Source organism: Rhagoletis pomonella, unplaced genomic scaffold (genome assembly GCF_013731165.1).
Source record: "Rhagoletis pomonella isolate Grant_MI unplaced genomic scaffold, Rhpom_1.0 Rhpom_scaffold_00002, whole genome shotgun sequence".
NCBI classification, from domain to species: domain Eukaryota; kingdom Metazoa; phylum Arthropoda; class Insecta; order Diptera; family Tephritidae; genus Rhagoletis; species Rhagoletis pomonella.
Genome location: NW_023458556.1, coordinates 63085138 through 63098966, shown reverse-complemented (window position 1 = coordinate 63098966; position 13829 = coordinate 63085138). Strand labels below are relative to the sequence as shown.

General features: G+C 38.1%; 1 protein-coding gene across 2 annotated transcripts in view; it reads right to left on the bottom strand.

Annotated features, from left to right (window-relative positions):
• Window positions 1-6290: 6290 nt before the first annotated feature.
• Window positions 6291-13829, bottom strand: part of LOC118733949 (cell surface glycoprotein 1) — a 17046-nt gene continuing 9507 nt past the window's right edge. The window contains exons 1-2 of one of the 2 annotated variants that reach the window (XM_036463598.1): window positions 12166-12378; window positions 6291-7708 (exon numbers count right to left, since the gene is read on the bottom strand). In XM_036463598.1, coding sequence (XP_036319491.1) covers window positions 6339-7708; window positions 12166-12202 — 1407 coding nt within the window. In that variant the 5' untranslated portion in view covers window positions 12203-12378 and the 3' untranslated portion in view covers window positions 6291-6338. Of the gene's footprint in view, window positions 7709-12165; window positions 12379-13829 lie in introns of those variants that run through there. The other variant, XM_036463597.1, reaches the window with a different exon arrangement.

Genomic DNA, 13829 nt, shown 5'->3' with positions numbered 1-13829 from the left:
TAGCCGTTTTAGTAGTGCATGTATACGACTAAAGTCCTATCCTGATCCAAATTAATCGATAAACCACTTTTTAATTCCATTTTACAATTTGACGACAAATTCCACTGAATTTGACATAGTGAAAACTAGCCTTTAGAATCGAATATGAATATGCCCCTATAAGCTTTTAAACATTACTAGACAATGCTGAATATTTTTAAGCTGCACTGTGAATAATCACTCATTGCAAAATAACTTCTTTCGCATTGTAAGTGATGCCGAAGGCCCGCGTGATGCGTTGCAGTTGGCTAGTTTATTTTTTGGATCTTTTCGAATTGATTAAGCCCATCGACCCTCTACTCTTGGAAAATACTTAGCAGAAAGTAGTCGGCGTCTCATTGGGTTTTGAATCAATCTGCATTTCGGGCACTCGAAAAATAAGTAAGCTCTTGGATCAACAGATTTGCCGTAAAACGGTGGTGAAAAGAAGCAATCCGAGCCATATTTTAAGGATGCAAAGATTGGCAGGTCTCACTACGTAACAGGATGTGAAAAAAGCGCACTATTAAGTAAAGAATAAGACGTAGGAAGTCTCAGTTCAGGTTTAATATTGTACACTTCAATGTTCCAGCCAAAAATGCTGCTACCATTGTTGGCCAGGCCGCATTGAATCCTTAAACAGTAAAGTAGAATTGTTAGGAAGCTTTTCGTAAACGGGTTCCACCTCAAAGTCTCTCATGGGTTTTCGCAACAGCAAGTGGAGTATGAAACAATTCTAAAGGTGAACAATATAGGAGGGTTTTGAGATCTAATATATCATTATGTCAAGATTATACGGCTAAATAATAAAATTGTTACCTTGCGCATGCGTTTAGAATGATACGTAAGTTGGCAAATCGTCGAATTTTCTAGGTTTTCACAGTGTCAAATACCAGACTTTTTAACATTCGATTGTTTGACATGGTTGTGACGATATATGAAAATGTTGATCTTCAGTTCTACTTAAAAAATGTCTAAAGAATTTTTTAGTTCGTACTAAAACGATCTGTGTACTTAATACAGCGAAAGATGTCGTTCTGGAAAGATTTATAAGCTTGTCTTATAAGAACGTTCATAGATAATCAAGTAATATCTGTCCTCTAATTACCTTCAACGAATGGATGGACCTTAAACCAAACCGAATTTTTTTTATATGGATTGATGCGCCTTAATGTTCATACAAACTACAGATGTACATATGTCTCATCTGTCAACTGATACCTAGCTGTGTTTAACTTAAGAAAGAACTCCTTTGTCATTACGAATAACGGGACCTCGTGATCTTAATAGGTTCCGCCCCCTAAATATTCTAATTGAAAACCAGCTTGGCCTAAAAGTGTATAGCATGAAAAATTATTTAGCAGATGCAATATGTAAGCAGTCAAATCTGTCAGCAACTAGATGTTACATGTTGTTAGGCATGCCTGCTATTCTTTAGAGATTTTTGGCGATCAAAATTAGCGATATCGATTTTCAGAATCACCCTGCTGGGCAACATTAACCAGATCAACGTTCTTGTATTAAGAAATAACTTAAAGCTTTTAGTCAGCCACTTCCCTTCTTGTCGTTTTTGCCTTACCCTGCAGGAAATGGGACTAGCTTGTAGCTAACTATGAACTAACTAGCAGTCGACTAGTGGTAACTATTAATTAACTATTTCCTTTGGCTGTAACTAACTACTTTTGAAGGGCGATGGCCGCAAAATATTGAGCACTGGTTTCCTCTGCATTAGATGTAAACTAATTTGTAGCTAACTACTTTTGGACATAAAGTATCAATAAAATAAGATTTTTTATAATTTTTTATTTTTTTATATTTTTTTACTTATTGTTTATTTAATACATATTTGCTTATTTGGTTACATGTTCTTTTTGAATTCCATCAGATGTAAAATCAAAACAAGTAGTTTTTAGCAAAAAAAATACCGGCTTCAACTCTCATATAAAAAAAAGATATATATATATATATCTCATGATCCACTGATCGGATCTTAACCAGACTTTTTTCCGATACCTACTCAGTACTCGGTTCAAAAGTATCGAGTACAAAATTACTTGGTATCGGACGAATAGTATCTTGTATTTACTAGTATCGTTTCATCCCTATTTCCGACTCGTTTCGGTGAACAATTTGTCCGCCAGTGACGGTCGCAAACGACTCGCCGTCGTATTAAAAGCACAGTTCGCCGGCGGGCCGCAAAAACGACTCGTTGGCGAGTCGCAAAAACGACTTACCGGCGGGTCGCAAAAACGACTCCCCTGCAGCCCAAAAACGATATACCAGCAAACTGCAAAACGATGCTCAAAATTTATACCAAATTTGAAGTCAAAGTACAGTTTTATAACAAATTTAAAAAAAACCTCATACCCAAAAATTTTACTTTTTATTAAAAAGTCCAACAGAGTGAACTGAACCTTTATAAAAAAAATAAATAAAAAAATTTTATGTGAAGAATATTATGAATACTGAAAAAAGATGTAGGCGGCTTAAATTTCTGAGTACAAATGTACATTGTGAATTCCAAATTCTGTCATAATAAAAAATTGTCATAAGTACTATCCAAATGAACGACTTTTATTTATATATAGATATATAATAATGTGGGCGTGGAACTTGTCCAACCCAGACCGAAGGTTCCTCAAAAAACTTTTGGGTTCGAAGAAACTTCGCCAGAGCGACGTCGTAACGACGTCGTCTTCGCCCTGTGGCAAATTGGGCAAATATCGAAAAAAAGTAATAATTTGATTTCGTTTGATACACTTAGCGGGAAACCATTTCGTGCCTTATGTTGTTTGTGGTCACTTGAAGAGGGTGCCACAAATGTAAGGTACCCAGGTGTACAAGAGTTCTCCCTTCGCTACTGTCGTACGTCACAAGTGTGCGTTTTTTTCGATTTTTTTTTTTCTCGTGTGTTTTATAAGAAAAGCGACAAGAAAACGGAGTCACTGTCACACGTGCATATGACACAAATACAAAAACGCATACAAAAATTCGTACATCCCATTATATTTCAAGGCAAGCAAGAGAAGAGCAACCACTCTTGCAGTAGCCAATGGTATATGGCGGCTCTTGTGTGATTGAATGGCAGTTTTCGTTAGGGTCAAAGGGTACTACATAGCTTCCACTCGATCTTCCGGTTGACTTTTATAGCGTACCTTCAGCTCCGATTCTGTCACAGTGCAGTCGTTTTAGGCTCATTCTACATACATACATACATATGTACATACAAATATCTGATACTATAATTTCTCGCGCGCAGCTGGTGGCTCAAATAGTCGCAGAAGAATAGAGCGCGTTCTTTCAGCCGAGTTTTGTAGACGCTTAAAGACTATCAATGTGATGGCATGTCATTAAAAGCGACGAGTTTCTGATACTAAGTAAGACCACATGAGGAGCACATACAAATTTAAATACTTGTATAGGAATGTATGTATGAATGTATGTGCCTAATTCTTTACTTTTTTCGTTTATTATATGTAATTTCTTACAGCTCGCGCGCGCGCACTTAATTTTCCTCCGCCGCTAGACGACACCTTAAGGTGCACATATGCGGTTTCCGAGCGCTACAGGCGCGCAATTTTCGGCTTGGTGATGCCCACATGCTCTCTTACCCGTTTATTGTCAATGCTAATGGTTGAACGCATGCGCAATAACAATTTCATATGTAACGTATTTTCAACACGTGAAAAATAAAACGGGAAGATACACTCAAGAAAAACAGCAACTACATATCGCATTTTAAGGAAGTCACCAGATAATTGTGGAAGTACAAAAGTAGAGAAATGCAAAAAAAAAACAACAGAAAATGCCGTTAAGCATCGGTGAACATTTTGATTACGATTGTTAAGTTGGAAAAATTAGGAAGAACCATAAAGTTCGAGAAGTGGCGGCTAAAAAGGTGTGCACATACATATTTATGGTAATACATGCGCACACATACGTACAATGTAAATTTGTATGTACCTAAAGATATACATATATACAAGATAACGTCTAGTCGAGTTTTTGCACAGGCATCCATGGCATACCTATATGTACCAGCGCCCAACATTAAAGGGTAAAGCATTGTTTTCATTATCAGTCGTTGGTTAAGTTTCGTAAAGCTTGGGAAAATCTTTTTTGTGTCATGCGGGTGGAGCTACGCTGCGCTAATCGAGCCAAAACCTTTTAGCCGTGGGAAGTTGCAGACGAAGTCAGGCGTCGAATAGCGCTGGCTTACACTAAAGAGATTACTGCATACACACATATATGAACATATAAATAATGCATATCTATGTATTATGGAAATTTTGCGTACCTTAAATCAAACTTATTAATTGAAGAGGTATGCACCGCGACCTAGTGGGTCTATTGTGCTATCCTCTCATCAAAACACATCTTTTATTCATAAATCCCAGGAGAGCCTGTGGAAGTAGAGACATTGGGTCTTTGCTGTTCATTAGTCGCCTCGGTATGGCATTAAATTCAAGGAGAAGGTGCAATGGTGTCTCCAGAGTTGAATTGCAGAAACGACAGAGATCGTTCGCCCAGCTTATGCAGGTATCATCTTAATACAGTGCCTAATGCAGTATTTTCGTAGCAGAAACTGTCGTTGGACCCAGGGAAACCGGGTGGTTAACTTCCTCGAAAACTGGACACTCTGGACTTCAGGAGGGCTCTAATTTCATCTCTGATCAGACAGATTACTGCGCCGCAGAAATGGCTCCCATAGCTCCTTCACTGCCTACATTCCCTCAAGGAATCCCCCTCAGTCCGGGTGTGGTGGGGTGACTGGAGGAAGGGAGCAGTAAACTTCTTGAAGGATGGATCAAAATATGGAGACGGGTTTGGTGCAGCTGTCTTTTGCCGGGAGGTCTCCATCAAAATTATGTTTAGGCGTCTCGCCAGTGTCTTTCAGGCGGAAAAAGCTGCCATCAATTAAGCGGTATCACCTCGCCATCAACGTTAACATCAGGTGGAATTATTTAAATTTTTACAACCCTGGAAAAGCTCTCTGTCATTGAAATTAGCCGCATTCGTAATTTCTTAATTGGGTCGCGGCTCGCCGACTGAATAACTGGTCTCCGTTCAGCTTCAGGCCTCCCAGTCATTGACGGTGGCAACGATGGCCAAAGGTAGGAGGGCTTAGTCAAGACTTGCGCTGTCCAAATAGTCTTGAAGTAGTTAGGAAGCAGGCCAAAGCTCTTAGTGAAGCTTGGATTTAACTATATACACGTCAATTCCTGTCACTCCATCTATTTTTCACAACGAAGTCCATAACATTGGGGATTACAAATACCTCACCTTGGAATACCGAAGTATATTCCCACCGAATACCGAAATATATCAGGGAACTCAACATTTTAGTATCTCGTCAGGCAAAGCAATGGTGGCGAATCATTATGTGGCTATTAAATAGCAACAACTTCTAGATCTCTGCCTCCAACAGTTTCCTTTTCAGCCTAGAAGTAGCCTTAAGAGCCTGCTGCGGATAAAAGCTGCCCACGTATTGTAGGAAAAGCTGCCTTTCAGAATTCCGCTATCATTTTTTGTTTGTTTAATTTTCCACGATATCCAATGAGAATCTGCTCTATCAAACTGCAGATGCATAGCTGACCATAAAACTGGAAGTAAATTCAGAGGAATCCTATAGGTGACTGAACCGCCTTCTGCTTAACTCCTAAAGACCGCCACTGCAAGCATTGAATGAATCCAATTTAGCGGCGCAACTCTCCATGACTTAAGAGCCGAGTTAGTGCAGAAGCTATTAGACAAGAAAAGTTCGACATAGCCATATTTCAAGCGTCTATGGCACAAAACTTTATATTGCTATTGTTCGATGTTCTTCCCTTTCCTCTTCAAGTGCCGATATTGATCTCACATATCTCGCATTGTACTGTTTCCTAATTCGATGGCTTAAAGCTCGACGAGTAAATGTGCCTCAGCTTGATCGTGCTGATCACTTTATTGCCTTTGAAGCTAATTTTATTTCCGAAAAGTAAGCTGTTCTTGGTTTAGTATAGTCCCAGTATTCACACAGCCTTTCACCATTTACTTTAAGGTTAAGATGTGTGTGAAACTTCTTTCTAGCTTCGGGTACTTAATAAAATGTATCTGACAGCGATATACTCGTATAGATAACGAATTCGTGTATAAATAGAATTAGGTGAATAGCTCCCAACCTCATAACCCTTTTCCCAGGAAAAAATAAGTCCAGTTCTCAAGCAAATTTATATTTGTTTTATAAATAAATAAATTATTAATAATAAATAATTAAATAAATAAGTAATAAATATAAATTAATTATAGCGATGAAATTTAAATACTGCAAACATCAAAACTTAAGCTGGTATACTAAAGTTAATGCGCTTCCTCCTGCCATAGGGGCTTTCCTTTGGGGCTTCTTCTTCACCGTCGGCACTTCGCCCGAGCAGACCCCAGAATGGTCGCGGCGTAGTTTTTTGGTGTATGATGATGCAATTGACATCTCTGTCATCGTTAGGTGTGCCTGTACGGGTATAGGTTTCGGTTTCTTCAAAACTATTTGTTCCTTTGTCAACATTATGTAAGTTATCCATCTGATTTTCTTTTATATCGCGATTCTTTAGATTTTGCTTCCGGCGACGAAGAGAAGTATTTTGACTTGAAGGTCGAAGAGGTCTCTGGTTGGGACGTTGTTGAGAAGGCCTTTGAGATGGTCTTTTCGATGGCTGTTTTGAAGGTCTTTTCGATGGTCTCTTCGATGGCCTTTTTGAAGGTCTTTTCGATGGTCTCTTCGACGGCCTTTTTGAAGGTCTTTTCGATGGTCTCTTCGAAGGCCTTTTTGAAGGTCTTTTCGATGGTCTCTTAGAAGGCTTAGGTTTTGGTTTTGCCGCAGCTTCAGCACCTGATTCAGGTTCCGGCTCAGGTTCTGGTGCAGGTTCAGGAGCAGGTTCGGGTGCAGGTGCGGGCTCAGCTTCCGTCTCAGGCTGCTCTTGGGGCTCAGGTGCAGATTCCTCACCATCACCTTCCACCTCACCCTCGTCAAAAGCGTCTGGGTAGTTAATATCACCACCGCTATAAGGTAGCGCATTATCATCTCCAGTTGACCAAATGCCTGTGGTGCTTATTGGACTAACTTCTTCCTCATAAAGTAGCTCATCATAGTCATCGTCTGCGTCGTCGGTAAGTTCTCCACCATCGATGTAATCATTCTCAACGGGCCTCAATTCAAACACCGCATGTGTCTGGGGATTAACCTTAGGCGGAGTGTTCGCATGTACAATGAGGATACCATTGTCACCAGTAGAAGCGGCGCCCACTGCTGATTGAGCGCCATTTGCGTGTGTAAATTGTGCTACAACAGGCAAACTGAGCACGGCTTCTTCTTCGCTTTCCTCATCTTCAGTCGGAATGACATTCTGTACGGGCTTCGTCTGTTGTCTAGTATTTTTGTCATTACCAATGGGTACTCCAACAACAGCAATGGGTTCGTCAGGCTTGATATCGTTATCTTCATCAATGGAGACAGCGGTGTCTATTCCCGATGGCAAGGTGTAGGAAGCTGTCTCAATGCCATCGTTTTCTTCTGTTTGGCCATAGTTGAAAGAGCGTTTGCGTCGACGTCGCTCCACGCATTGCCGACGACCACCGTTTAATTGACGTCCCTCTATGTAGAAGCGCTTAACTTCGATTTCATTACCATCGGCATCAATCTCAGAGAATGTTTCAGCTGAAAGTGGAAATGTGGAAAAGGACACATTAATTAAAATGTTTTAGGATAAATTTAATATTTTTATTTTTGGGAAATAAGAAGGGATTTCGAAAAAGTGTAAAATTACAGGAACGTTTCAGGTATCAAAAAGGAATAGGACCGTCCAATATAATTTCAGAGCCATCCCGTTGCGATTTCGCCTCAGAAATCATCTAAGGAGATTAGAATGATCATGAAATAAAAGTTTTAATATTTTTTTTTCGTTCTTGAACCATAAACAGCAGCGCTTTACCCAACTTCCAGTGAGTTCCTTTAAGCAGGCTATTTCTGCAATGCTTTATGCTGTATATTTCAATCCTTTCCACGGTACTTCTACCGACATATCAAGCAATACGCCCACAGTGGAAGAAATCACGAAAAATAGTATATATAGTAAAAGTTACCCAGGGGCATCAAATTTGGAACGCAAGATTCTTTAGTGAATATTAGTATAATTTGTTAATATAAACAAAATCCGCCCGCAAATGCTCTTTTTTTTTTGAAAAACTCAAACTGTTATATTTGGGAAGCTCCAGCAAAGAAACAAAAGGTGACCTTCCGCTTGGGCTTAAATTTAAGGCAGAGCTCTTGACTACTGCCCCTGAAAATACCCTCCCTGCATTTTAACACAATTTGTGTTTCAATATTTTTTTAATGTTCAAAATATGTTAAAGCTGTTTTTGATAGCCAGCTGAACTGACATACTATTTATGCACTGAAAATGCTAATGCTGCTACGAAGTCATAACAAAAAATTACAATAAAACTAATAACAGTAAAGATACATAGCTTTTATTTAGAAAAAATCAAAGCAAAATGTGTAAGTACAAAGTTTTTTTGTGATCAAAATTAAAACAAGTAAAATGCAGAGGCATTTGGTCTTGTTTTATTTTTTTTAATACTTTATCGCATTTTTTCTAACTTTTTTGGGTTTTGAGTAGTACTCTTACCGCCGTCGGGAGGTCCATGATTCTGGTTCCTGCAACATCAAAATTTTTTCAAATAGCAGTGGCCTCTCGGCAGACATGGCAAACCTCCGAGTGTACTTCTGCTATAAAAAAAGCTTCTTCGGTGGTGGAAAAAATTTCAAACCTTTATGGAGACGTCAAGATCTTTATGTTGTTTGTTCAATAAAAAAAACAAAAAACTGGTTTATTCGATATTCAAAAAATCAAAGATTTCAATAAATCCGCCTATAGATATCCAAAAAACCGTTGGAAACCAGTTTGAAAAAACTGGGCGGTGATGGGCGGAAAAAGAGCATGTTTCTCCCTTAATACCCTCCTCCCCCCATAGCTAGAGAGTCACCATACCTTTCATTAGGTTCTGCCGCAAGTGCAAGAGCTTGAGCTCGAAGCAGAATGCTGCCTAAATGAATCCAGAGCTTTATTAGGTGTCTGAAATTTGTTGGTAGTTGTGGGAAGTATCGAGTACTTTTGAGGATCGTGTTCTTTGGTATCGATACTTTCAAACTTTTTTAGAGAACTGAGTACTTTATTTAAATATACACACTTTGGTCACATTTCAAGTGCTTAGTGTAAAAATATCACATGCTGGCAGCTATTTATTGAAATTTATATATTAATCCCAAATTACGTCAAATGAATGGCTATGTCTACTGGGTACAAGTATTGTACTTGAAAATTATTGAAAGTTGAAATTGTGTACAATCACGGGTAAATGTAAATAGAACTTAGTACTTGAATGCTGAGTACTTTTAAACGATCCTGATTACATGTGTCAAAGTGATGATTGTAACGGAGGATTTTGGAGTACTGACTACTTTCGAGTGCTTTTATGAGTATGAGTACTGAGTACTTTGGAGTACTAAGTATTGATACTTTTAAAAATCGGTCACTTCCGATCCTTTTGAGAATTGAGTTCTGAGTACTTTTGATGTCGATATGCCCAACACTATTTGTTGGTACGGGATGGTTGCCTGTATAAAATAAGAAATTAACAATGAAGGAGTCAGTCAAAGCATAGACTTCTCGCGTGCATCTTAAAATGCACCACTATCAAGATCAGACTATTGAGAATCGCAGACATGTACCCAAGAAAGGGCATCAATGGTCCCACAAAGGCGAATACCCAAATGTTCTCTCCGTAGAAGTTGTAGGGATGAGAAGAAAGAGGAATCGATTCTCACTTCCCTGTGGCAGGAGGCAAAACTATCGTACCGTCACAATTTCATCTGGGACAGTAAATGGTTTAAAAGGCAGTTTGGGATAACTTCGTTCCTTCTGGAACTCCTGAAAGGCACTCATAAAAGGACTCACTTCCATCGGAATGGAAGTATGATAGCTTCATAAACGCCTTCCTATACTAACCTAACCCTACCTCTTTGTGATATGCTGGTAAACAGATCAGCAGCAAATGAGCTCAGCGATCGCTCATAAAGTTCCATGGTTCTTCTGGATATACATATCGCTAGCTTAGAGTGAAAAGTTGCTAAGTCCCAATTTACAAATTGTACGGAGAGGAAAAAAACTTCTTATAGCCATTACTTTGAATACAACATTTTGCATGTGTAAAGCAAAGCGAAGGGATTCGATCTTTATTAAAAGATTTTGTACTATTTTGGCCTTATCGAAATTTAGGAGTTTTTTTGGACTTAGCAAATTTTACTTTCATTAAACATAAACGAGAAAACATAAAACAATGATCTTTGCCCTTTTCGAAACGATGCATTTTTAATTTCTCTAGCCTCCTATATCAAAATAGGAGCTTTCATAAAAAGTGGGCTTAGCAACTTTGCACTCTATGCTAGCAATAGCAACTCGCAAGAACCACTCTTATTTCTAACGCCTTTTGTCGTCATTAACTACACTCATTATGAGTATTTAGCTCTCTTTTAAGTATTTCATTCTTTTTTTTTATGTCATTTGGATAAAAATTAGGAAATATTTTTACCAGTTTTTCATACAAATTTATTAAAAAAGTTAAATCAACCAAGCCGGGTTTTCCGTTTGATATTTGTTTTTCTTTTTTTTATTTCCTATGGCGTTATCCTTATATTCGAAAGTCCTTGGAAAAACACAAAAGCTTAATTTATAAAATATTGTGGCAGTATGATTTAATGCACCTACATTTCACCAATACCGCGACTAGACTGATCACCAAAAATATAACATAGCACAAATTCAATTTCATGCTGCAGCTTTGTCCGCTTTACACACAGATCGAACTAAACACTAAAACTAAACCAAATATGCCAAAAGACCCTACTTAAATAAACTTGCATCAACTAATGAGAAGTTAAATAAAAAACAGTTAATTTTACTGCCATGCATGCATCCATATATATACATATGTATGTATGTATATGTACATACATACTACATATGATCCCCTTCTTTTCACTTGTCTCATCTTTTGTCAAACCGATTCGCCAATGTATTGATTTGTTGATAGATAAAGACGAGCTGCTTAAAAATCGCAACATTAAAAACTCATTTATTATTCATACATAGAATAATGTTGGAAAACGTGCGTATGAATGTATGTGCTTAGGTGTGCCTTTCTGACTAACTTTAAAATATCTTCGGCAAGCATCTTATTTAAGCTGAATTTCTCCCAAAGCCGGTGCGCGCGCGCAGCTTTCTTCAACTCGTCCAAACAACGGTCCACCAATAACCAGTTAAGAGTTTTTGGGGTCAATGAATTTGCGAATGATTAATAGTTAGGTTCTTAGTTAAGTGGAGCCAGCCACTACAAGTATTCGTTAAATCATTAACTATGAACTAAAAAGAATAATATAAATGAAGAGGAAAGCAAAATGCGACAAAACATTAAAAATAATTATAAAAAAAACTGTAATCCCACTTTTCACGATCGATCAAGCGAAATCTGCAATATTTAAAGATTTGCACACCGTGGCAAATGTCGAAACATCTAACTTTCGCTGATTTTTTTTTTTCTAAAAACTGCTTAAAATTTGCATAAATCGGAATTGTGGAATTTGCGGAATAGAAAGTAAATGTTGTTGAAATTATTCACAAATTTTTCGCAATTTGAAATAATATGTATTTACACTAGACGGAGATAACTTACATACTTACCGACTTATATTTCTACATACAGTGGTCGTCCAGTATAACGAATTCCTATAACGAACGCTCCAAATAACGAATGCCTTTTTTAAATGTATTAATTATTCTAAGTAACGAACGGTTGAAAACGGAGGAATTCTATATAACGAACGCTTGTTTATTTTGTGTGCTTGAATGACAAAAAGAATAACTTCTTACAAGTGGTCGCGTTTATGAACTGGAAAAATACCTCCGTCGCGTAAACGTTTGTTATTTATTAGTTGAAAAAATTAAAAAAAAACACATTAAAACACATTAAGGGAAATTGGAATTTGGGGTTCATATGTAATATATAGACTGATTTTATTGAATTCTCATAATAAAAGTTTAGTTCGATATAACGTACTTTTGGATATAGCGTATGAACCCAGACATTTTATCATTCGTTATACTGGACGACCACAGTATATCTTTTTCTTCTTCTTCTTTGGCGCTGTAACCGACTAAGCGATTTTGGCCGAATTCAACAAAACGCGCCAGTCATTTCTCTGCTGTGCCAACTGGCGCCAATTGCAAATGCCAAGTGAGGCCAAGTCCTTTTCCACCTGGCCTTTCCATCTCAGTGGGGACCTCCCTCTTCCTCTGCTATAACCAGCGTTTTCCGAGTTGAATACTTTCAGAGCTGGAGCGTCGGTGTCCATTCGAACGACATGGCCAAGCCAGCGGAGCCGCTGTAATTTAATTCGCTGCACTATGTGCATGTCGTTGTAAAGCTCATCGTTCTATCGTCTGCGGTACTAACGCCCCCCCCCCCCCCCCCGCATCTAAAACTTTCAGACTACCGTTAATTTCTTCATGATCAAATAATCGGATCTAAACCAAATTAGGATGGGACCACCTCAGAGGTACTGCATTTCCTTTAAATAAAGAATTATCGAAATCAGTTATGCGGTAGCATATGTACATAAAAAAAGATATTCCGATGAATAGATAACCTCCTCCTTTTTTTGAAGTCGGTTAAAAATAATGAAAAAATTATGATTTTGGTGTTAAGACGAAGTGGCATTTTAAAATTTGCATGCAATGATCGGATCTAAACCAAATTAGTATGGGACCTCCCCTGAAGCACAAGAAAAAGAATTATCGAAATCGGTTAATGTAATCCAAAGTTATGCGGTAACATATGTACATAAAAAAAAATATTCCGATGAATTGATAACCTCCTCCTTTTTTTTTGAAGTCGGTTAAAAAGAGAAAAATTAATGAGACAAATAATTATAAATTTTTAATAGCTATATTTTAACATTTCTAATAAAATTTACATTCAAAAAATTTCAGCCCGCCTCCCCCCTAAATTATGCTCTGCGTACGCCCATGACCAGCACGGGCATGATGAGTTATATAGAGTGTGGTTTACATACGTCGAGAGAGGACTCTACTCCTGAATTGTCCAAGAATGATAGAATTCTCTCCACCGTGTGAATTGCTTACTCAGTCCAAAGTAGCAATTGTTGGCAAGGGTGATTCCGCGTTGGATTTCCATGCTGAAATTATTATCGGTGCTAATGCTGGTCCCCACGTAAACGAAAATCTACGAATTTCTACATAAATGCTAGCCTGAAATTTCGAGGCTTTCTGCATAAGAGTTCATGCATGTAACTTATCAGCTCCTCGCGGCCGTACTTGAATAGCTTGGCTGGAAGGCCGTCAGCTCCAGCAGCTTTGTTGTTTTTTATCCGGGTAATCGCTATACGTACCACCTCATACTCAGGCGATGGGACATCGACTCCACCGTAATCGACTCTGCAGCTCATTTCTGTAACTCTTCTCTACCGATTATTTCTCTACTGGTAGAGAATATATGTGACCTGGTCTACGGAAACGGGGCTTGGGTGTCAAAAAATCAATTTTCACTTTTTGGTTGATTCGGATGGAAGATGAGATGCTTTTTCACGTGGTGAAAAGCAGAAAATCCTAACTTGCTTAGAAGTGTACTAAAAATGTAGAGAAAGAAGAGTAAAAATACGACAAAATATAATTTATTGGTAATGAACAAAATACATTGAATTA